Below are 24962 nucleotides of genomic sequence, written 5' to 3' on the forward strand. Positions count from 1 at the left end.
GTCCAACACACTACGAAGTGCTGCGTCCCATAGCACAATAACCGCACCTCGGTGGTCGTCACACATGACAGGGAAACACTTCCCATTCAGCCTCAAAACAAAAATAGCATCCTTCCAACCACGCACCCTACATAGGGTAGCATCATACTCATTTAGGCAACCACTTCAGCGCCCCACACAAGGATAGTAGTAAGCGCTATAGAAATGCTGTAATGCAATGCATCTGTGCATTGTACGAGAAAGGCACAGCGCAGAAGTGGTAGGGCTGAAGATGCGGGGTGAGTGCAGTTAAGGTACTGCACGGTGCAGAACGTCAGGCTGAGATGTGGGGGGTGGTTTGAGGATGTCACTGCAGAGTTAGACGAACACAGCTTTGAGAAGTGCTGAACGGCCGTGCTTCAAGTTAACATCTAGACATGGTGGTACTCACTACCCCAGAGTAGCTGTTTACCAATGAAAAGTACTAGTACTCTCCCATTAAACGTACTGACCCCCTGCTGCGAAGTGAAGGTACTTTTTCCTTTCAAATGAAAGAAGTGCAGGTACTCAGTACCCGCCAGCACCGGTCCATTTAAAGCAGTGGATGGTCTGTAGAGAAAGGATTGTAGCTGCTTCAGGGTGCACTCGCTGCAGGGCTGCGGACAGGAGGCCTGGGTGCGGTGCAGGGGGAGGGGCCGCCCCTATGAGGTGGGTGCGGCGGAGGAAGACAATACCCGGTATGAAGTCTTTTAAAGCCCCGCAGGGGGCCAAATACACACACTCGTGTGAGCATCAACAGAAGTGAGCAAAGCAAACATTCCAGCGCCAAGAGTCAGAACACCGGGCGAGGGCAGAGAGTGGGCGACGCAGGCCCCTCCCTGCCCCAGATGCAGTGCTCACCCAGGCGTACACAAGGCCCGGTGCCAGTTCGGATGAGCCCTCAGCCTTCCACATCAAACAGAGAGTGACTGCTCGTAGCCGCACTGACTGCGCGTAATCACGAGTAACACTGCGGCCTCCTCGGAAGGGTAGGGGCGAGACCACCCCCGTTCCTTAGGCCCCCCCTTCCCGGGAGCCCAACAGCGTAGCGAAAATTGAGCCCATTCCCCTTCCAAAGTACATGAAGGAGCCCCCCTCTCCGGACTCACCTGGGGGGTGGGAGGTCAGTGTACTGTGCTGAGGGGGCCCCTGGAGCTCCCCCGCACCACCGAGCCTTTGCCACGTCACTGCGGGAACCCGCGCCCTCTTCCTTTGCATACCGCTTCCAGGCAATCAGGGCCCAAGGAAAGCAGCCCCCCCAGTTAATAAGGGTCAAATTGAAAACTGTTGCTAAGGTTGTTCATGGGTCCGTGTGCCTGCTGTTGAAATCCATGATTAAAGGGGTGTTAGTGAATTGGGTTAAAGTGATACCTGTTATTTTCAGTTTAGAAATAATAATAATAATAATAATAATAATAATAATAATACAAAAAATGAAAACTGAAGACAGACTTCCTTTCCGTCGCCGATGGCGCACACACACTGCACCTAATACGACCAATATTCGAGTTTACTAGACAGCAACGGCAAACTTCTGTAATCCACACGCCACTAGTGGACAGGCCTAGTTCGAACAAAACACCTCAGCCTCCTCATCCCCAAGAGCCATCTGTCCTCAAATACCTCGGCCACTGCTCCCTTAGAAATACACGCACTCAGTCTAAGCTTGGCATTCTTTATCCATGCTGCACAGAGGCGTGCCAGTCCTGGGGTCACGCACACAGTATGACCTGGCGTGGCCCCGTTACTGCGGATGGCGGTCTGTCAGTGGCCCTCAGTGCTCGTGCTATTGCAGTGCCCGCGCAGTGCCAGTGCAGCTCATTCCTGTCAAACTGCACCCCTGATATTCTAAACCGTGGGTCTCTCTGGCTCAGCTCACTCAATGCACATCAATCCTGGCGTGAATCACTCGTTGAAGTTAGATTTCTTGAATTTCCAGAGTTCTAGTAAAACGAACAGAGTTTTAATCAAAGGTTTTAGGCAGAGCACTGCCCCGGAGAGCTATTCCGCCTGCTTATGGACACGTACCGCAGCAGATTCTACGCCACAGAGTCTCTTTTAATATCCACCTGCCTTCTAGGTCCCTGCATTCTACCTTAAGGAAAACCAATCAATCAATCAAGGATTTCAAGAGTGCGGCTAATCACCCATAGGGCCTCAAGGCGCTCTATGTGGGCGTGCTGCTCAGTCGAAGAGCCAGGTCTTTAGGTCCTTCCTGAACTGCTTCAGTGATGCGGTCTGCATGACCTTGAGAGGCAGTATGTTCCATGTCCGGGCTGCTAGGGAGGAGAAGGATCTTCCTCCTGCTGTATGCAAGGGCGAGCTGGGAGGAATGGAGATGCCTATTGGGTACGTAGAAGGTGAGGCGGTGGTTGAGGTAAGCTGGTCCTATTTTGTGCAGTGCCTTGTATGTGTAGATCAGGAGTTTGTATGTGATAAGCTTGTTGACTGGGAGCGAGTGTAGGTCTCTGAGGTGGGAGGAGATGTGTCTGTGTCAGGGGATGTCCAGGATGAGTCTGGCTGCTGCATTCTGGACTCTTTTGTAGTCTCGACTGAAGTTTCTTGGGGATGCCAGCATAGAGTGCGTTGCCATAGTCCAGTTTGCTGGTGATGAGTGCGTGGGTGACTGTCTTCCGTGAGTCACAGGGAATCCATTTGAAAATGTTCTGCCGGAGTCAGAGGGTGTGGAAGCATGACGAAGAGACTGAGTTAACTTGGCGGGTCTTCGATAGAGAGGAGTCCAGGATGATGCCCAGGTTGCACGCATGGTCAGTGGGGGCAGGGGCGTTACACAGAGCGGTGGGCCACCAGGAGTCATTCCAGGCAGAAGGGGTGGAGCCGATCACGAGGATCTCTCTCTTGTCCGAGTTGAGCTTGAGGCAGCTGGCCTCTGCTCTCATCCCATTGTGAAAATTCATCTTGGCTTGAGCAGAGTCATCGGACAGGGAGAGGTGATCTTGGCAAGCAAGGTCATGTGGATGTTTAAAAGCGTCTGGCTGAGTGAAGGTTTTTGGGGGACTCCGCAGCAAGTGTCTTTAGTTTCTGACGTGAACGGCGGTAGTCTGACCCTGTGTGTTCTTCCAGTGAGGAAAGATCTGATCCAATCCAGGATTGTGTCTCAGATGCCGGCATCGTGCAGTCTGTCGCAGAGGGTGGAGTGGGAGACAGTGTCAAATGTGGAGGAGAGGTCGAGGAGGATGAGTGCGGTCATTCCTCCCCGGTCAAGTAAGATGCATATGTCGTCAATGGCTGCTAAGAGTGCGGTTTCAGTGCTGTGGTTGCTTCGGAATCTGGACTGGGATGGGTCTAGGATACGGTGTGCCTCAAGGAATTCAGTGAGTTGCTGGTTGACGGCTTTCTTCGTTACTTTGGCTATGAAAGGGAGCAGAGAGGTGGATCTGTAGTTCTTCAGCTCCCTAGGGTCAGCGGTGGGTTTCTTGAGAAGTGGGCTGATTTTGGCGTGCTTCCAATTTGAGGGGAATGTGGCAGTCTCGTAGGATCAGTTGATGGTTCAGCAGAGCACCAGTGATATGGTGGCGCTGGCCAGGTTGAGGATGTGATGAGGGCATGGATCCGAGTGTGCTCCTGTGTGGATGGAGTTTATCAGTCTCTGGGTGTCCTCTATGGTGATGAGGGTCCAGGAGTTCATTATCTGGTGAGGTGCTAGGTCCGTGGTGGTGAATGGTGCTGGCGGGATTTGGTTCCTGAAGCTTTCATAGATGCCCTGGATCTTACAGTGAAAAAAGGTGGTGAGTTCATTGCAGAGGTCTAGGGAGGGAGGGAGGGATGGAAGAGGTATCTGTCCCAGGGATTGTGAATTCCTGTAGATCTGTCGTAAACCACTTGGATGTTTTGCTCTGTCGATTCCCTGCTGTTTTCCTTAGGGGGGTTACGTTGTCTGCGCAGTTTGAGAGCCAGCGGTGTAGATTGCTTGAAGTTTCATTTGCGTCCGGGAGGAGGGAGTGGTTGAGAGCGTGGGTTAATTGTGCTTCCGTGACGTTGCCCGGCGTCTGCCGGGGGTACAGGGTGTAGTGGCATGCAGTGTTCTTTGTGTAGGTACAGTGGATGCACTTGTGGTCAGTCCAATGCTGCTTGGAGGAGTGGGAAATGGTGATGTTGTCCCCTGCTAAGAAAACGGGGTCGAGAATGTGTCTGGCTCTTTGGGTGGGGACGTTGGCAAGTTGTTTGAGGCCGAGAGTTGTGAGGTTGTCTAGTAGATTTGAGGTGTTGGGGGTCATTGTGGGTACCAAGGTGGAAGTTGAGGTCACTGAGTAGGATGTAGTTGGAGGAGGGGAGCGCTTGGGGGGGCGACGACGTCGGGAATCTCTTCACAGACTGGGGTCGGGGTCCGGGTGGCCTGTAGATGAGGGTGCCACAAAGGGAGGTGTTTGGTTTGGTCTGGATCTGGAAATGTAAGTGCTTGTGAGTTGACTGCGACTCAATGGTGGTAGTTAGGCGGAGATTGTTCTTGTAGATGATGGCAATGCCTCCTCCAGGCCGGCTGGCTCTGTCCTTGTGGATGATTTTGTAGTTGTCCTTGATGGTAGTGCTGATTTCTGTGGTAGCGGTGGGAGTGATCCAAGTCTTCATGAAGAAGGCGACATCCAGGGCTGTTGAGTCAAGGAGGTCCAAGACTTCTACTACGACCTTGACGAGGGAGCATGTGTTGAGGAGTATGCACTTGAGGTGGCTGTACGTGCTTGGTGCAGGATCATGGAATGGTCCTTGGAGGGTGCTAGAGCAGGTGTGACCAGAAAAAGGTCCATGGGTGTTTCTAGGCTCGGCTTGGTGGCAGGCTGTTGATCTTCCCGGGTTGAGGGCGCGTAGAGTGCTAGCGTCGAACTGGCAGATGGGGCGAGAGCCAGGGTCTGTGATGCCGGGCACGGTCCAGGCACAGACGAGAGCAGACGTGCTTGCCTTTGGCGCGCCAGCAGCGCCCACTATGCACGGCCCCCATTAAGCAGGGGAGGGAGGCGGGGGGTCCGGTCAGCTGGGAGGGCGGGAAAAGCAATTCACAGGGCAGGGCCACAGGGGCAGCAGTGGTGTGGGGAAAAACACAGGAGGGAGAAGAGACAAGAGGGAGAAAAATGAAAAAGAGGCAGAAAAAGAAACAAGTGAGAAGCATAAGTAAAGGCAGAAGTAAAAGGAAGTAGTAAAGAGAGTCAGAAGATATTTGCAAATGGCCAGTAGGTGCAGGCAGGAGCCTGGGGGTGGAGGTGGGCTTCAAACTGAGAGTCAGGCAGGCTCTCAGTTCATCCAAAGCAGGAGGAACTACACTGTGGACGGCAACAGACGCTGACCCGGAGGTTCACCTTGCAGTTTTCTACTACTTTTCAAATTAAGAGGGTGTCAGTGAGCTTCACCAAGCAGACCTCTGATCCAGATGGTACTCTTTTAGCCACACTCACTTATTTACACCACTTGTGATTTCCTCCTACAGACAGTACACGCGGAACTGAATAACATATCTGAGGTTGTGAACTTGTAACATTTACAAAAGAATGAGCATATGCAGTTTCATGAAAACATAGTTAACATTTCTGCATCTGTATAAAGTGACAATAGACTTCTCCAGGACATCAGTTTATTGTTGTTTATCCATTTTGCTTATTTTTAGATAGCATGATAACCCAACCAGGGCATCTGCTTCTATACTACCTTACTTCCTGTTCACAGCACTTCGAGAAATACAGCTAAAAGTAATAAACAGCAGAGACATGAATAGTTGGTTTGAACCACAAAAGCCTAATACAATAAAAACGCATGATTTGCAGCACCCACAGATTTGCAACACTCACATGCACAGAATTATCAGGCATAACAAAAAAAAAAAATTAAAAGCTTTAGCAAGCTTGGAAAAGGTGTTTTTTGTATTAACAATCAAGCCCTCAACACCTAAAAATATTGCATACTGGTAATTTGTGAACCTTCTTGATGCAAATCTCTTGTGCTGCTTTGTTGATGTTAGCAGGTAAAATAAGATTACTTTGCAGAACTTTAAGGCAGTAAAAAACGTTATTTTTTACCTAACGCTACCTCATCGCTTCCATCACCAACTTTGGTATTCAGAATTTAAAACTGCAGACAATGTTAAATATTGGCAATGTAGCTCAGCTGATTAATGCATCTACTGCAGAGATGTGCATAACCCACAAGCCATGCGGTCTAGTGCGAGCAAAACTAACTCTGACTTTCATCCTTCCAGGGTAAATTAAAAAAAGTAAAACGCATTTGCAATGCAATGGGTCTCGCATTTGTTCGAGGTAGAGCTATTAGCGTTGTAAATTCCTAACTAGACTTTTCTTGCCACATAAATTGAAAATGAAAAGTAAAACAGTTGACATAAGCGAGACGGTCCAAAGCGCCACAGCCACCATGAGCATGAGTGCGAAGGAGAGACACAAAAGGAACAAGCATTTACAATGCAACGGGTCTCACGTTTGCTCATGTTAGAGTTGATCGCGTTGTAAACTCCTAACCCGACTTTTCTCTTATCGGGCAAAAGTGCATTTATGTACATAACCCGTAAAAGTGAAATTAACTATGTAAAGCGCTCGACTTCTCGCAAACGAGATCACGCTGGTAAATTAGAGAAAAAGAAGTCCACAAGCCCGATGGAAAACAGCGAGCCTCGCATGTTTTCTGTACTTGGACGCTGCGCTCGAGGAGGGCTAGCCACCGGAAAAGGAATGAGCTATGCCTGCCTTCGACTAATGAAAGCAAGCAGATTTTATTAGGCAAGCCCACAAACCAATAAAAAACACTGACGTGAAGTTGACAGGGCTCCGAGCCCTTTTCTAAATACAAAAGAGTCTCGCTGCGATACGCATGCGCGAGCGCATGCAACGCAGGCTCGACCCTAAAAAGAAGTTCGCTCGCAGTCAAACATATCCATGTAACAGGGCTGTTGGCCAAGGCGGTAACAAAACTGCCCGAAGGAGGGACAAACTTAAAGCATTTACCTATGATAACAAAGGATTTTTAAAAGGCAAGCCCATGAACGAGTGATAGTGATGGGTGTGCGTGGTTATAAGCCCACAGAGATTACAACAGGCCAGAGCGTTTGCACGCTCGACCTAAAAAGAGTACCTCTGAGCTGGGGTGATACAGCACTAACTGATCACTTGCTTAGGTTGAAAGTTGTAATTATGGGCTATACGTTTGAAAAGACTGCTCTCCTTTAAAGTAGAGAAAACATTAGGTGAGAAGGCCCAGCATTGCCTTTCAAAAGAGGACCGGGCCGCTTCCCACAGTATGTATACTGCAAGCACGCCCCACTCACACCTTCTGAGGCATAACTCAAATAACTGAAGGAAATGTGGTCTGGACCACAGATCTGAGTTCTTAAGTCGAATTCCCTCATGACCAAACTGTGTGACCCTGGGCTAGTCGCTTCAACCCCTCCCCACCCCCGTGCCCCAGTTCCCATATTTATTAGACTTTTCTGCTCTTCAACACCACCACTAAACTTTACACTCAACTTTTAAATAAAACTGATGGATCCCGCCTTTACTTCTCGCTCCGAGAGCCAAGCATGCGTCGTGGCGGCTCTCTCCCTGCATCTATCCCGTACCCTTGCTGGAACCCGCGCAAACTGTCTCAAAGCGCCGACTGCAGGATAGAAGAGAGGAGCTATACTGCTATAGGAGACATAAACAAAGGACTGAGGGAAGAGTCCTGTATGGTACTTTCGTCTATCCAAACATCTGTCTCTCTCTCTGCCGCGAGTTATCAGTCTTAGTAGGAAAGGGAAGAGGGTGGGGGGGGGGGGGAGCTGGGGAGAAGGAAGAAAGAGGGGGCGGCGGAAACAGTGGTGGGAAGGCTGACGGATACATATCATTCAGACTGGAAAGACCCAAATGTTTAGGCAAAAAGAATTGTGTTTTAGCTTCCTTACTTCTGAAACCTCCTCCACTAATCATAAATGCCTATGAGGTGTAAATCTTCCTCTCAGGTTTTTTTTATAGATTGCCCTGTGTGGCGGTATCCGGGTGATATGAGGAGCCCCCTCCACAGGGTGCTGTAGACTTGACCCTATCATGTAGCCCCTTAAGTCTACTTTACAGCCCAGAATCGTGGCCCGAAGCAGGGCAATCGGAATGCGCATGCGCACACAGTGACATCAGAGTTTTTACTTAAGTGGGTAAAAAGGCCTGGCACACACTGGAGGAAATGCGATTTAGTTCCGTCAACAAACTTAAAACAACCTGGCAGGGAGGCGGAAGAAAAATGTATCGCGTTATAGTGGGGTCGCGTTAAGGTCACTACTGCCACTTGCACCCCAACACTCAGTTCCTTAATGATATGAAATTAACAATGTCCATACCGCACACTGCAACCACCTCTTGGCGCTTGATTAACAAGTGTTATTAATAACCGCATCACATTCCTTTTACAGAACGTCTGTAATGCAGTAGGACTCGAACCTGTAACCCAGAGGTTGATCACAGTTCTGTGCAACAGGCCCCCTAACCCCATAACCGGGGACCGGACAGTAGAAAGCGGCCGGCCCGTTGAGAGACCGGGCTTATCTCTCTAGCGTGGCATTCGCATGCCTACCCGCTGCACCAACATGGGAAAGGAAAAACTCCCCTCAGTTACTTTTACAACCTGTTCATGCTTACTCCCCTAAGTTACTCAAACGGTACATAGTCACTTCATCAACCTGTTGATCATGTCCTACTCACCTCACCGACTTGGAGAACCGATGGCGCCGGATGTCCTCTTCGCTGAAGGAGAAGTGCATGTCCACCTCAGCCCCGCTGGGTCCCAGGAGCCGGACGAAGTCCTTGGATGGCATGAAGGCGGCCCCGCCGGCAACTCAGAAACTAAACCGTTTGGACGGCAACCCAGACCCAACACCAAAGAGATGGACACAACCGACCCAAGTGCGGTGGAAGAGGGGAACCATCAGACGGATAGCTTTGGCACAAGATCTACACAACTGCCAACAAAAGTAACACAACTGTGGACTAGACCACTCACTGACCCTACTGTGCAGACCACTAACACTTCTAAAGCCAAGACTGACTCAGATGGGAATAAGGCCAACAAAACCATGGATAAGACAACCGCAACTATAGTTGAGCTTATCACAGCAAAGACCAAGACTGACACCCTGCGTTAAAAACAACCGATCTGTGGACACGATTGACGCAACAGAGGAAAACAGCAACCTAACAAGGGGTAACACCACCCTCCCACATGGGGATAATACAAACAAGAGCGGTCCAGCTCCATACCTGATCAATCCAACTGAAAACAAGCATAACCGAACTGCGGATAACACTAACCCAAATGTGGGCAAGACCAATCCCTGGGCAGACAAGAGCAACTCAAATGCGACAAGGCCAGCTCAAATGTAGGAAGAACAGGTCAAGAGCAGCAAGAACAACTGAAATGCAGCAAGACCAACCGAACCGTGGTCAAGACCAACCCTACTGTGAACAAGACCAACCCCACTGTGAACAGGACTTTACCAACTACAAACCAGACCAACCCAACTGCATACCAGACTACGCCAGACCAACCCAACTGCAGACCAGACTATGCCAGACCAACCCAACTTTGGCAATACTAATGCAACTGCAGCAAGACTGATCCAACTGCGGACTAGCCCATCTGAACTGTGGTCAAGGTTGACCCATCTGTGAACGGGACGTGCCCATCTCCGATCAGGAGTGTTCTCATTTAGGTCAAGATCACCTCAAATCTGGAGCAGAGTAACTCGACGTGAGTGACGACTTAGGTAGATGCAAACTTCCGACTCAGGCAAGATGCCTCATCTGAGGACAGAACCATCTCAGCTCTGCAGAAGACCAACCAAGCCAGGGACTGAGCCGACTCCAGGTCAACCGAAGTCTAAGGGGAGTACCAGCCCTGCTCCAGACTGGCCAAACTCTAGGAACGAGGCGCAGGACCGACACAACTCTGCGCGGAGAGTGTTACTAGCTGTGCACCCGGCTGAGAGTCTCCAGAGGACCCGCAGAGGAGCGACCCACCCTAGGCGCCGAGGAGACCCGCTGGCCCGACTGCAGACAGCGCTGTGGCGAGCAGGAGCCCCGCCGGCCCGGCCGCTTCAGCACAGCCCTCGGCGCTCGCTGCAGATGTCCGATGCAAAACACGGAGGTGGCGGTGCGGGACGGGCGGCGGCAGGGGGCGGAAGAGTTCAGTCTCACCGCACGGCTTCCCTGCCTGCAGCTGGCAGCGCCCGCCCTCAGAGGTATCCAGATTTACACTGGCTTTGCAAGATCAGTCTCACCGCACGGCTTCCCTGCCTGCAGCTGGCAGCGCCCGCCCTCAGAGGTCTCCAGATTTACACTGGCTTTGCAAAATCAGCCTCCCTGCACCTTTCCCCTGTCTGCAGCTGGCAGCGCCCGCCCTCAGAGGTCTCCAGATTTACACTGGCTTTGCAAGATCAGTCTCACCGCAGGGCTCCCCTGCCTGTTCCTGGCAGCGCCCGCCCTCAGAGGTCTCCAGATTTACACTAGCTTTGCAACTAACAGCTACACATGCTGCTCGGTATCAAACTGCTGCTCCGCACTCTTCCCCGGCTTTCAGGGTTCTTTCTAGCGCCTGTCCTGCATGATAAAAACTAATGGTTGCTACATAGTCAGTTTGCGTAGACTGTTAATTGAGCTCAGTGGAGTAATGCATCCATTGTAGAGATGTAAACATAAGGACAGAAGTTGCAATCCTGCCGGCCGCATTTATCCATCCTTACTTCTCAGCTTTATAAAAGCACTACCAATGGCCTGGGCACCGGAGACAAGCCATACCCTGAGCGCACTACATGGGTTATTATTACTGCAATTTGTTACACAGTTCTGACAGAGTCTGTAAGCTGACCCGTGCCAGCTTATTACAATTGCCTCTTAGCAAACAAATGCCACAGCCTCTCCAGGTTTCCACTAGTTCCCTCTGAACTTTTCTTCAGGTTATCTACGTGACATGGGTTCCAATTTTAAAGTTGCTTACTCAGTACTTCTGAATGAAAGGCTATCTGTTACATGGTCTTCAGCTCTACAACTGCAGTCAGTAATCAGTGGCCATTTGGATACCGGGGGAGATACAGTATCCAGCTAGAGCCCTGCTTTCTCAGTAGTGTGCTCCTCTACACAAAAGCTGCTTGGTCTCTTAACTTTGCCGCTTGAAATACAGATGCTACACGGCCCTCAACTTTACCCCTGACTTCCAGTAGTGCTTCTGTTTTATCCCAGGTGTAACTGACCTAGCACCTCTTGGTCCATGCACTCTATATGTTTTCCCACTGTATCCTTCCACTCTGATGAAAACTACTTTGTGGTCTCCGGATTTACATACTACCTTTGCAGTACTAATTATTTTTTTTTACCCTTTTGGATACGATTTTTCGCAGTTTGAGTTCTTACTACTAGAGGCCCTTATTAAACAGACGGTTCCCAGATTTACCCTCGTTTTCTGAATACTTCTTATTCTATACGGATAATGTGCGGCATCTGGGTGTCCCCCTTAATGCCTCAAGGCTGTGGGCTCCAAATAAAAAGATCCAATGAACCCCCCCCTACCCCTCTTAGCTTTTACCAATGTCAATTGCAAAATACACGCCACGTTTGCTTCTTGGTAAACCCCTCCAGACTGCCCAATACCGCAAAGATACACCACAGATCGTAGTTTGTTGGAAACATATTGGCCGCAGTTTATTGAGGGATTAATTACAGCATGTCAGCCCTTCTTTTATGAGGGTCATAAATCAATCATAGGTTTAGTTGTTAAGGGCAATAAATCATTATACCATTGATACATTTGTGTTATAATTGCTTTCCTTAACAACTTTCTCATTAGACGATAATTATCTTATGACATGCCGTTTGCTCTTTGTTTTCAATCATTCTCCCAAGCTGTCCGTCATTCTTTAGCTAGGAGGGTACTTGTATTTTGGTTTTAGGCTTAGCTCGCTACCTTGTTTTGGTCCTTGTGTCCCGCTCTCCAGTGGACCCGGGCTGCGAGTGCCGTGTTACCGAGTACCTCCCCTGACTGCCTTACCCTGCCGTGAGGCATCCCAAGGTAAGTAGCCTTGCCACCCCGCGGCGCTGGGTGTGGCCTTTGTAGCTCTTTTATCCTTTCTTTCTGCCTTCTTCTCGCTGCTTTCGTCCGACAACCCAGCCTGCGACGCTCTGGGTGCCTGTTGATCTGTTGGTGTGGGTGGGTGGGTGTTTCCCTCCTCTTGGCTGCCCGGTCACCTGCGTTGACCGAGGTGCCGGGCAGCCCTCTTTTAAGCGCCCTTGGCGAACCCCCGTGGGCCCCCCTCGCCGTTTGTGTTTAAAAGATGCGCTCCCTCAATTGGTTGGTTGCTCCTTGTTGTCCCCCCACTCCTTTCCGTTTCCGCCCGACGTTGCCCCTACGATGGGGCCGGAAGGAGAGGGGGGGGGGGTGGAGGCTTCGGCCCCCCCTTAACCCTTTGTTTAGCGCGCCATGTTTTGGCGCGATTATTATGCTCAGGGCCACGGTTGGGTTTCCGCTCCGGCCACTCTGAGCTCCCGGTAGTCGCGGGCCTTCGCCCTAAACCCCTCCAGACGGCCCAATACCGCAAAGATACACCACAGATCGTAGTTTGTTGGAAACATATTGGCCTCAGTTTATTGAGGGATTAATTACAGCATGTCAGCCCTTCTTTTATGAGGGTCATAAATCAATCATAGGTTTAGTTGTTAAGGGCAATAAATCATTATACCATTGATACATTTGTGTTATAATTGCTTTCCTTAACAACTTTCTCATTAGACGATAATTATCTTATGACATGCCGTTTGCTCTTTGTTTTCAATCATTCTCCCACGCTGTCCGTCATTCTTTAGCTAGGAGGGTACTCATATTTTGGTTTTAGGCTTAGCTCGCTACCTTGTTTTGGTCCTTGTGTCCCGCTCTCCAGTGGACCCGGGATGCGAGTGCCGTGTTACCGAGTACCTCCCCTGACTGCCTTACCCTGCCGTGAGGCATCCCAAGGTAAGTAGCCTTGCCACCCCGCGGCGCTGGGTGTGGCCTTTGTAGCTCTTTTATCCTTTCTTTCTGCCTTCTTCTCGCTGCTTTCGTCCGACAACCCAGCCTGCGACGCTCTGGGTGCCTGTTGATCTGTTGGTGTGGGTGGGTGGGTGTTTCCCTCCTCTTGGCTGCCCGGTCACCTGCGTTGACCGAGGTGCCGGGCAGCCCTCTTTTAAGCGCCCTTGGCGAACCCCCGTGGGCCCCCCTCGCCGTTTGTGTTTAAAAGATGCGCTCCCTCAATTGGTTGGTTGCTCCTTGTTGTCCCCCCACTCCTTTCCGTTTCCGCCCGACGTTGCCCCTACGATGGGGCCGGAAGGAGAGGGGGGGGGGTGGAGGCTTCGGCCCTCCCTTAACCCTTTGTTTAGCGCGCCATGTTTTGGCGCGATTATTATGCTCAGGGCCACGGTTGGGTTTCCGCTCCGGCCACTCTGAGCTCCCGGTAGTCGCGGGCCTTCGCCCTAAACCCCTCCAGACGGCCCAATACCGCAAAGATACACCACAGATCGTAGTTTGTTGGAAACATATTGGCCTCAGTTTATTGAGGGATTAATTACAGCATGTCAGCCCTTCTTTTATGAGGGTCATAAATCAATCATAGGTTTAGTTGTTAAGGGCAATAAATCATTATACCATTGATACATTTGTGTTATAATTGCTTTCCTTAACAACTTTCTCATTAGACGATAATTATCTTATGACATGCCATTTGCTCTTTGTTTTCAATCATTCTCCCACGCTGTCCGTCATTCTTTAGCTAGGAGGGTACTCATATTTTGGTTTTAGGCTTAGCTCGCTACCTTGTTTTGGTCCTTGTGTCCCGCTCTCCAGTGGACCCGGGATGCGAGTGCCGTGTTACCGAGTACCTCCCCTGACTGCCTTACCCTGCCGTGAGGCATCCCAAGGTAAGTAGTCTTGCCACCCCGCGGCGCTGGGTGTGGCCTTTGTAGTTCTTTTATACTTTCTTTCCGCCACGCCGCACTTTGGGTTACCGCTCAAGAGCGGCTCCCCCTTCGTTTGAGTTAGCTGCAGCCGGCGAGCCTTAATGCGGCCCACAGGTTGTCCCAAAACACCTCTGTCCCCTGCCTGGATTGGTGTACCCCGTCTGCTGCAAAGTATTCTGGTCTTTGAAGGTTGATTAGCCCGTGTCTGACACTCTCCCAGCCGTTTTGGATGCAAATTTTTTTGGCTGCGACATTTAGCTTCTTCCGTGATCTGTCCAGTGCCCCTGTTGATATGGCCCCCCTCCATTGTTGCCTGGGGATGATTTCTGACCAGATCAATGCGGTCCCACCCATGCGTCTGGCTGCTGATGTGAGATTTGACCTTATGGATTCCATCAGGATTTTCCTCCCCAACTGCGCCAGCTCGTTCCCCCCCAGGTGAATTACCAGTACGTCGGGGGCGGGGGGCTGGGAGGCCAAGAGCTCGTTGATTCTGTCCATGAAATGCTCCCACTTCATGCCTGGGAAACCGAACCATTTTATGTTTGTCCACCGTGGGCGTTGCCTGCCTGTGCTGGCCGAGGATTCCCACCAGGATTTTGTTCTGTGAATGAAGGAGTGACCGACCACCCACGCCGTTCTATGTGTACCTGTGGGTGGAAGGGGAAATTGTGGGGTGACTGTTGGTGTATTCAGGGGTAGGTACCCCTTGGCTTTTCCCTGATGTATCTTTTGTAGGCGTTGGATTGCCATCTCCCGATTGCCTTGATGCCTGGCTCTGACATGCCGTGGCGGGCTGCTGTGGTGGCCGCCCCTATCCTGAATGAGTGGGTGCCAAAGTTGTGGGCGTGGAGCCCCGCCTTGGCCACTGCCCTCCTGAGTATTGATTTGAATTGGAATAGGCTCAGGCACTCCCCGTTCTCGTGTGTTAGGAGTGCTCCATGCGTTTCGGGGGTGATCTGTAGTAGCTCCTGGGTGTTGCAGACTGGGCATGCTTCCTGATCGTCTATGCATTTCAGTTCTATCTTTGCCCCTTTTCCCAGTTGGTCTGTTTTGGATTTTCTTAGTATGATTTGCATCTGCTTTTGGCCTATGTGCACGTCATTTCTTTGAATTCCTGCCTTCTCGTGGCCGCTTTTGATGGGGCCACGAGCTCACTTATCCTGAACGCCCCGAAGAATGCTAGTGAGAAGGCTGTCTTAAAAAGGGTACGTTCGAACTTGTTGCGGCATATGGCCCCTAGGGTTCCTAACAATTGCTTCAGCGTCTTGTAATCTATGGGGTGCCTTTTGTCAACTGCTGGCCCTTCCATTCTGCGCCACCCTTTCATAGCCGTTTTTATGTAATGAGAGTTAGTGGGGTCCCTGCCTGTTGCCAGTTTACTGAAGTGTGCTACTGCTGTTAGGTGGGCCTGGGCCCATGATTTTGTTTTCTTTTGTTAAAATGCCCATTGTATGAAGCGTTCTACCGCTTTTTGTGATTCTTCGTGGTGAAGCCAAGACTTTAAGCCTGTCACTGCCAGTACTCTGGTTGCGTATACCGTGTAGCGCCTGCCTGTTTTTGGGGCCAAGGCGTGGGCTATTAATGCTGTTAAGTCCCCTCTACCAGCCCCCACAGGCTGCGTGGAAACGGGGTCATCTCCTTCTCTGCTTCCGGGGCCAATCTCCTGAATTTCCCCATCTGGAAACGAGAGAGGGAATCTGCTTTAGAGTTTGCGATACCATGCACATGTCTAGCTCTTAATTCTAAATTGCCTTCCAGCTGCCTGAGCACCACATATCTCAATAGTCTTAGAATAGCCGTGCACTGTGAAGACCCTCTGTTGATGGCGTGTACTACTGCCTGGTTGTCTGACCATAATGTGAGCTTCATGTTTCTCAGCTGCTCCTGCCAGATTGCTAGTGCCACCGCAATGGGGAATAGTTCCATTAGTGTGATGTTTTTGTTCAGGCCCTGTGTTATCCAATCTTCTGGCCATTTCATGGCGCACCACTTGTTTTTCAGTATTGCCCCGAAACCTATGCTGCCTGCTGCGTCTGTGTATAGCTCGATTTGCCTGGTGGACACCCAGCCTTCTCTCCATATGAGGGTCCCATTAAAATCTGCTAAAAATGCTTGCCATGTTTGCAGGTCCTGTTTGGCCCCAGCTGTCAATCGTACGTGGTGGTGCTTCTTCTCTAGCCCCCTGGTCAGCTGAGAGAGGCGTCTGGAAAATACTCGGCCTGCGGGGATCACTCTAGCAGCGAAGTTCAGTTTGCCTATGAGCTCTTGGAGCTCTCCCAGTGTGGCCTTCTGCTTCCCCAACAACCGTTTGATGATACCTTGGAGGTCTGTGAGTTTGTCCAACGGCATGCTGGATGCCTGCCTCTGAATCTAATTCAATCCCTAGGAATATTAGTTTTGTGGATGGGCCTGTGGTTTTGTCTTCCGCCAGTGGTACGCCCAGTGAGGCGGCTAGAGATTGAAATGCGTCTAGCAGCTCCTGCCATTCCGACCCGCTAGGCTGGCCTATGAATAGAAAATCATCCAGGTAGTGCAGCTTGCTGCCCTTTGGGTGTTGCTTGTGTAGTGCCCATTCCATGAATGTGCTAAATTTCTCAAAGTATGCGCAAGATATAGAGCATCCCATGGGCAGGGCTTTGTCAAAGTATGTCTTGCCCTCGAAAGAGAACCCTAACAGGTGATAGCTCTCGGGGTGTACTGGGAGCAGCCTGAAGGCTGCTTCGATGTCAGCTTTTGCCATTAACGCGCCCCGCCCTTTGGCGCGCAGTAAATCCACTGCATCGTCCACTGATGCGTATCCTACCGCGCAGTGCGCGGGGTCTATGCCATCGTTCACAGACTCACCCTCCGGGTATGACAGGTGGTGGATGAGTCTGAATTTACCTGCCTCTTTTTTGGGGACCACTCCTAGGGGGGAGATAATTAGTTCTCGCGGGGTGGGGATGGGGAGCGGGCCCTCTACTCTTCCTAAATCTATCTCTTTTTTAATTTTTTCTTTTATGACTTCTGGGTACTCGCTTGCTGAGCGTAAGTTCTTTGGTTTCCTGTTATGGGGTATCAGGGTGGATGGTATCTTGAAGCCTTGTTCAAACCCCTTGCATATTAATTTTGCGTCTTGTTGGTTATTGTACTCATTACACTGCCTTATCAGTAGGACAGCCCGCTGGGGGGCAACCGCTACATTATCTTCAGTTGTATTCTCGCTCCCTTAGTGCCGTTGCCCTTTGATGCAAGAATCACCAGCCTTGGCCATGCGACTAACCAGCCACTCCTGTTACTTGTTCCTTTTGATGCACAGAAGTTAAATGGTCTCCTTCTCTACCCTTAACCTTCTCGCTGTTCTTGCATTTTGGGGAACGGAGGCAAAACAGCCCCCCTAGCTCACAGACCATTCAGTTTATCCCTGCTCTCTCCGTGTCACTGCCCTTCGACCAGCCAATGCTACATGGTCGCCAGCTCTCACGCCTGCACTATTAATACTGATTCGGTGTCGCTGCCCGCTCTGTCCCCTTTCTCTGAACCGCAGAGCCACAATGACTGCTTACGAACAAACAACCCCGCGATGTCTCTAGCTTTACCAGGTGTATATCACCAGCTCTCCGGACACTCCATTGCCTACATGGTTACCAAATCTACCTTGGCAGACTCCCTGCTGCTCCCTGCTGGCACACAAAGGTCCCATGGGCTCCACTTAAACATTCGGGGTTATTCTTTGCGCTCATTAGTACACAGATCACAGAGGTCACCAGCGTTACAACTGCCAGAATCAAACTTACTGCCACACGGTCTCCAGCTCTTCCTCTGCTCTAAGCAGGACCTGTGAAGTGTCTTCAGAGGAAACATTCGAATTAGAAAAGGAGAATTTCTGATCTTCATGTGTTATGGTACATGAGAGGGGTAAAGATATCTTTGAAAGCAGCACTTTAATGATCAGTTCCCGTCAGGGTCTCAGTGCTGCCACTTTTCAACAGCGTCCTTTGACATTTATGAGCCAGTTGTGGCACTTCTCAGCAGGGCTCGTATTCTTTTGATGTGGCAATACCATATATTTTCAACTGGGCTACCTACCTTTAATGGACAGTGGGGACCCTTCTAAGGAGGGTTTCTGTGCATATTTTGGGAGTGCACACACTTCTAAGAAGGGTTATATTACATGAGTGGGCAGTACTAGCAGTTCTTATCTGTCCTAAAATAAGGATTAAATGTGCTGCCACTTTAAATCGGGTATGCAATTCATGGAAATCATTCGTGGAGCCAGACCCTGCTATTCTCAGCAGTGCTGCTTTATGGCTTTACACCAGCACTTCCCAGCAGGGCTGACTGACACATTTTTATATTGATGCGCCATGTGTAAGTGCTTCTGAATAATGGGACAGTACCAGCACTTCTCAAGAGTGTAGCAGTACATTTACGTGACAGTACAAACACTTCTCATTACGGCGCCATTATAATCAGAGAGCGCCCATACTTCTCAGCTGGGCCGCCGTACTTGGCATGTGACAGTAACAATACTTTTTTTTGACAGAATGGCTTTTCTTCTAAATGTGATAAAAGGGGCACTTTTCAGAACTTTACCTTAATTGGCCAGTACCGGCACTTCGCGGGGCCACCCTACTTAAATGGAAGAAACATCTCAACAAGGCGGCTGATTTAATGAGATAACGCGGTACGTTTCCGTAGCGCTTCTATATTTTTTTGGGGCAGCACCTGCTTTTCTCACGAGTGACTGTAGTTTGTAATGAGATAAAGGTAGCATTTTCAGAAAAGCCGACATACTGTAATGGGACCGGACTGGAGCGTCTCAATGCAGGTTTTCAATTTCAGTGTAAAAAGACTAGTAATGAGGACTGCTCACATTTAATGTGGCAGAACCCGTTCTCGGAGAGTGGGCGTAGGTTAAACAGGACAGGGCGAGCACTTGTGTGGCTATACCTTAACGGAGCAGTGCCCACGGCTCTTTTCTAGGGTGCTGTGCTTTTAATGGGGCAGAACAGACCTCCTCAAGGGGGCTGCTGAACTCCAACACTGCAGTACGTTCTCCTGTGGTAGGGGTTAAGAAGGCAGTAGGGCCGAGCAGTGCTTTAGCGAGGCAGCCGCACATTTATCAACAAGCGCTCACTGCTTCAGGACAGTTACTGGCGCTCCTCACAAGCGCTGCATTCCTCCGGCCCCGTCCAGGCGCTGGGCGCTCCAGGCTCCGGGGTTTACGTGCGACAGGCCTGTCTGGGCGTGTGCTGGCGGCCCCACCCCTTTCTAGTGACGCACGCAGCCTCTCCTCTCGCCCCGGGGGGGTGCACAGCTGTCAGCCCCAATGAGCCGCACTGCTGACAAGAAAATCACCACAACTTCCACACGTGGAGGCCCAGGGACACGCCCCTCTCCTCAGCCGCTGGCAGGAGCCTCCCCCGTTAGTCTCACACCCTCTCCTCCGCCAGCAACACCCACCCCTCCCCCAAACCAGAAACACGCTCACTTCACCGGCACACCCTGCCCCGGAGGCGTCCCCCCGTCTCATTCACCAGAACCCGCGACCCTTCCCTCCACGAGAAGTGCGTGCCCGGAGGCTCCGGGTCACTAGAAAGCGCTCCCCACCCTCTATTAGATGCTCCCCGTCACCACAAGCACCCGTCCCGCTTCTCCAAGGGGGGGGGGTCCCGGTCCCCCCGGACCCCCTTTCTATCGTCCCACAAGAGGTGCGACACTCCTTCCCGCCTTCTCCACGAGAATGTAGGGACCCGTGGAGAGCAGACGCAGTCTAGTCTCTCCACGGGGGCATTCGGGACAGGAAGTGACACACCAGGACAGGGATTGGCTGGGGCTAGGTGGGGGGAGGGTCTAATGGTGGGAGTATATAGGAGGAATGGGATTAGGGGGACGGCCTCTTCCGCGACAGCCTGCCGCGCTGTCATGAAGTTGGCTGTGGGGGTTTTTTCTTGTTCAATATTGTAAAGGTAGGGGGTGGATTACTAGGTTCTTGGAGGAACTCGCGGTGAGTGGGGGCTGCGCGGGCCGTGCCCCGCGATGTCGCCTGGCCAGCCAGGCAAATTTGCCCAGGCCTGTTTTGTGGGCCGGGCCTCGGGGGACAAGGAGCGCTGGAAACATGGCGCAGCGCAAGGCGGAGAGGCGGCTGTACAGCGCGTCGTCCGCGGCTCAGGTGCGGGAACAATCGGTTTTCTGTGGGGCGGGTGTGGCTATTCACCCCCACCTGTTTTTTCACAAATTTGCACACCGCATGTTGTTCTTTCCTGGCCAGGCAGGCCGGCCAGGCAGGGCGTTTTTTCGGCAGGGCGGGGATAGCCCATTCACGCGGAGTAGGGCCCAGAGGTTGGGAGCGGACGGGGTGGGGGGGGGGGGGGAACTAGCAGGGCCCTGCCCAGTCTCAACTTTTATTGGTGGTGGGGGGAGGTGGGAAGCTGGGGAACTGGGGAGAGAGGTTACCCGTTAATACGCAGGCTGTAAGGGCATGTAAAGGTAGAGAGGAGAGGCATAGTGGGGTTTGTGTTTCCCCCCCCCAGGGGGTACCAAAGGAGATGGTTTGGGGTGCACCCCGGTGCAGGTCCCCCCCCTCTGGTTGAGCATGACAGCGGGCGGGGGGGAGTGGTGTGGCGGGGACAGCGGCAACTGTGGCGGTGGCCCCCCCCCCACCCCCACCCCTCGTCCCCCTCGGGAGGGTGAAGGCAATGATCTGCGTGGCTGGCAGGGGACATCGGAGACAGTAGGGAGGTGGGCTCGGGTAGCCGGGGGCGGCAGGGGGCTAGTGGACAGGACAAGGAAAGGGGGGACGCTGGCGCCTTGGTCAAGAGGGCCTGAATTAGTCGGAGTAGTAGGAGGGGGTGCCGCATGAGGATCTTAGGAAGGGGCAGATGGCTGGAGCGGCCAAGGGGGCAGGCAGCGCGCAGGTAGTGCATGGCGCACACGGCCATGCAAGTCGACGAGAGTCGAAGTCAGCTGTGGAGGCTGGCAGAAAGGTGGCGAAACCAACGGGGCGCAACACGGCCCTCGGACGTTGGCCCGAAGCACTAGAGGGGTCACCGGCGGCCTTCTCTACAACGTGGGAACGTGGACACCACACATATGGCACACGCCATCAGGGGTAAGGAGCTGGGGAGTGAGTGCTTGACGTATTTTCTGAAGGTGCTAGGGACACGTGTGTGGGAAAGACGATGATGTGGGGCAATTCATTTTGAGGTGGTGTAGAGGTTGAGAGGAAAGGGAGATTCATGAGTACGTGGGACTTTGAAGCGGGAAGGGGAAGGGGCGCAGGTGCGGCATGACCCCCCCCCCCCTTTTTTGTCAGTTAATGTTTTGCAGAATGCCAAGATGGAAATAAGGAATTTTTTCGCAACGAGAATCGCGATTGCAAGGCAATGGTGGACACTGGAGCAGGCGCACAGTGGTGCCAGGTATGGTGAATTGGGGGTCCAGTGTGATACTTTGCTGGGTAGCTACGGTGCACTGCATGGCATATTGGGATGGGGGATTACTCCATACACGGAGTGCCTCGGTATAGGTGCAACACAGGTGGAGCGCCAGGAAGGGGGTAGTGGCCCAAGAGTAAAGAGTTACGAGTGGGGAGGGAGAGACGATATCGGTAAGGGAGACTGAAGGTGAGGAGACAGAGAAGGGGACACAGGTTAAAGCTCTTGTGCAGGGGTTGGACAAAGTTTTTGGTTTTTCATTTTGTGGAGTAAGCTAAAGATGAGGTTGCGGGGAAACAGGAAGGCGTTGATGTTGCGGGCTGCTTCCCAGGAAACAAAAAAAAAAAAAAAAAAAAAAACATTAAATTACATTGAACAATTAAAATAAAAATTATATATATAAAAATGGATGCATGGGTATGGTCCTGGCGCACTAGCTGAATGGGGGTCATCAACATCATTTCAGTTTGGGTCACTGGGGCCCGAGTTTTTGACGCTGGGGCTGACAAATTGCGGTCTGCACCAGAAGTGGCAGTTTCGGAAATGACGGAGTGCACAAAGAAAGGTCAAAGGGAAAACTTGGGAACATGCAAGTGAGGCAGTGGGTTGTGTGGTTTCCCTCACGAAAAGTGGTACTTCAGATTTGTACACACCCGTCATGGATGGGGAAGGCGTTGGTGAATGATTTCATCATCTGGGTGGAGACGCAGGTGGTACATGCGCTAGCGGATGAGGCTAATCGGCTCATTTTGGGGTGTGGCAGAGGCGATGAATGGGCTGAAGGCGACAGTTGAAGCGACTGTCGATTTGAATACTTATGGGGAGATACTGTTACAGTGCTGAGAATTGCTATTGGGGGGGGGCAATATAGGGGGCAGGAGTGCTCATGGAATGTGTAATCCACTGTCCTTTCTCGGCAGCCTTTGGTTCATTTCTGATTGGTTTCCTTTCACAAGGGGAGTGGACACCGGTCGGGGCTGCACTGGTGAAATGATTTCTCTTTGAGGGATGGACACGGTTTTGGGGTTGGGGGCTTGAGATTTGCAGGTTTTCAAGCAGCTCGCAAAAGGGAGTGGTGTTTCTGTTGGCTCCATGGCAGACAGAGGGTACCAGGGGGGGTACTGACAATGGAGAATCAAACTGGACACAGTGGCCTTCACGGCAAGATGCCACGAGGCATGGCAGGGATTTTTCTGGGCACTATGCGGTGTAAGGAATTACTGCGATCAAATTATATGCGCATGGGGGGGACAAGGTACGTGGCAGCTGGGTGGGATTTGTTGAGATGCCGGGTGCATACTTTAATTTCCTAAGGGGCCGGAGGAAGGGTATACGGGTGTGGAACACGTTTCTAGCATGGTTTTACACAGGGTATACAGGGTTTTTGGCGAAAACAGGTACTGTATGGCAGGTGCGGATATTGCCTGATGCGACAGGGGCTGCTTGGGTGTTGGCCAATTTTGGGGATGTACGGTACAGCACGGCAATACGGCTGGAACCAAATTTGTTAAGACAGGAGTATGGTGTTCTAGAAGTTTTTTCACTGTTTGTGGTTTGGACAGAATGGGGAGAGAGGTTGGCCACTCGAACCATCAGCACATGTGTGCAATCTGAAGGTAGTGTTTTTTGTTGAACTGACAGAGGGCAAGGGACTTTAGGGTGCTGCATCTGCGGTGGAATTTTCTGCATGCTTCAGGGCTTTGCTCCACAAAAGTTTCAAGGCAGCGCGCGTTTAGCTGCCGATGCACTGGATCGTTGGAGGTGGCAATAATTTTGGAAGCCTGGCTCAAGCAAGAACGAAGGCAGGTCAAGGTTTCTGGAGGAATTTTTGGGAACAGGGGCGTGGATGGTCATTAAGCGGGCCGAAGGGTCGTTAGCCCCACCCATGCAGAGAAGTTTCCCGCTTGACATGGTTGGTTTTTCAGATTTGGTAGGTTTGTGACGGGGCAATTTGGGGACTGCTGAGCCGTACTTGGAAAGGGAGGGTTTACGTGGTTTTGTCTTGGGGTTGGAAGGGTTTCCCGCACGTCACAAGGGTGGACAAGTGGACAGGTGTTTTCCATGGGCATTTTTGGTTTACAATGCTATCCCGTTGAGAACGATATTGTGGAAAGGTTGATGGGGTTTAAAAAAAAAAAAAAAAGAAAGGACCTGGGGTAGGGAACAGCGGTGAACAAGGTTTATTGCGTTTGTCCACCGGTTTGAAATTGTACGTATTGCCAATATGCTGGTTGGGTGCACTGGAAGTGGCATGGTCAGCTTCGGCAGGGTAGATAGGTTTGGGGCTCATATGGGAGTTTAGGAGTTGACGATTGGAGGGAAGTCGGTTAGCAGGTGTGGGGGGGGTTAGTTGAGTGGCGGTTGGCGGGATAATTGGTATTTTTGGTATATATATATATATATATATATATATATATATATATATATATATATATATATATATATTTAAAAAAAAAATAATAATAATAATAATATAATAATAAATGGGGGGCCAGGGAAGCAGACATGGGGAGCACAGAGGGAGTTGCAGCAGCATGGCTGGTATGTGAATGGGGGACAGTTTCGGGACGCACAGGGTGACGTGAGGGAAGGAAGCTGTTTGTCGGGCAAAAGGGGAAATATATTATGCATTTCCATTTGATGGCGGTCTTGAGGGTGGCATTGTCTGGGTTAGGCAGTAGGCCAATTGTCTGCGTGTTTTTTCATTTATGTGGAGCAGCCACGGTGGCAGACAGTTTAGGTTGGCACTGGTTTTCCTTCTGGTGGGTTGGGGTGGTGGTAAAACGCAGTGTCCGTCAGGTGGGGGGCATGAGCAGTGAGAGTCAAGGCAAGAGGTATAAGGGCATGGTAGCGGAAGCAGAGGGGGGGGGTTTGTGATAGTCTACCTTTAAACTATGGTGCTTCTGTGCAGATTAGTCCACCATTAAACTATGTTTTCTTTGCAGGATACATAAGTGGCCCCGGGTAAGCGGACGTGGTTCCATTGCATTGAGCATCATCAGTCATGTGCGAGAGGGGATATATGCAGAGGGGCAACTTTACAGAGGTTTGCTGGACCTTTGGGGTGGCCATCACAACATTTTTGTGGGAGGAAAGAGCAACATGGAGTGGGGAAGCTTGCATTTCTTGAATGCCTATTAGGCCAACATGGGGGCTGTATGGACAATTTGGTTACACCTGGGGATAATGGCCTGGTACGGCTCCCTGGGGCTCACCCTACGGCAACACATGCAACGGGGCATAGCGTATGTTGCCCAGAATGGGCATGGAATTTGTGTTGTCTGGACTAAGCGGTCCTCAAAAGAAGATGGTGAGGGGCAATGAAACATACCCACGAAAGGGGCTTGGAGGAAGATCAATCTGGCTATGAAGGTTTTTGGTTGGGATTCATTACATGAGTGATGGAATGCAAGGGCATTTATGGTGAAGGAAGCGGGCACTCCACAGATGACGGGTGCATTTTTTCTGAAGACGGGGAATGCATATTACATTATGGTAATGTGTCAAAATCAAAAAAAAAAAAAAAAAAAGAAAAGAAAATGATGAGCTGAACGGCTTAAGG

The 24962-nt window shown here is 51.1% G+C and overlaps 1 protein-coding gene across 3 annotated transcripts in view; it reads right to left on the reverse strand.

The window, feature by feature from the left end:
* PDE4A (phosphodiesterase 4A) overlaps window positions 1–24962 on the reverse strand; it is an 878869-nt gene that overhangs the window by 373118 nt on the left and 480789 nt on the right. Inside the window, exon 1 of one of the 3 annotated variants that reach the window (XM_069231819.1) lies at window positions 8706–10184. The exons of the other annotated variants lie outside the window; for them this stretch is intronic. Coding sequence (XP_069087920.1) covers window positions 8706–8818 — 113 coding nt within the window. The 5' untranslated portion in view covers window positions 8819–10184. Of the gene's footprint in view, window positions 1–8705; window positions 10185–24962 lie in introns of those variants that run through there. 3 annotated transcript variants of the gene reach the window in all.

This window comes from Pleurodeles waltl, chromosome 4_2 (genome assembly GCF_031143425.1).
Source record: "Pleurodeles waltl isolate 20211129_DDA chromosome 4_2, aPleWal1.hap1.20221129, whole genome shotgun sequence".
Lineage (NCBI taxonomy): Eukaryota > Metazoa > Chordata > Amphibia > Caudata > Salamandridae > Pleurodeles > Pleurodeles waltl.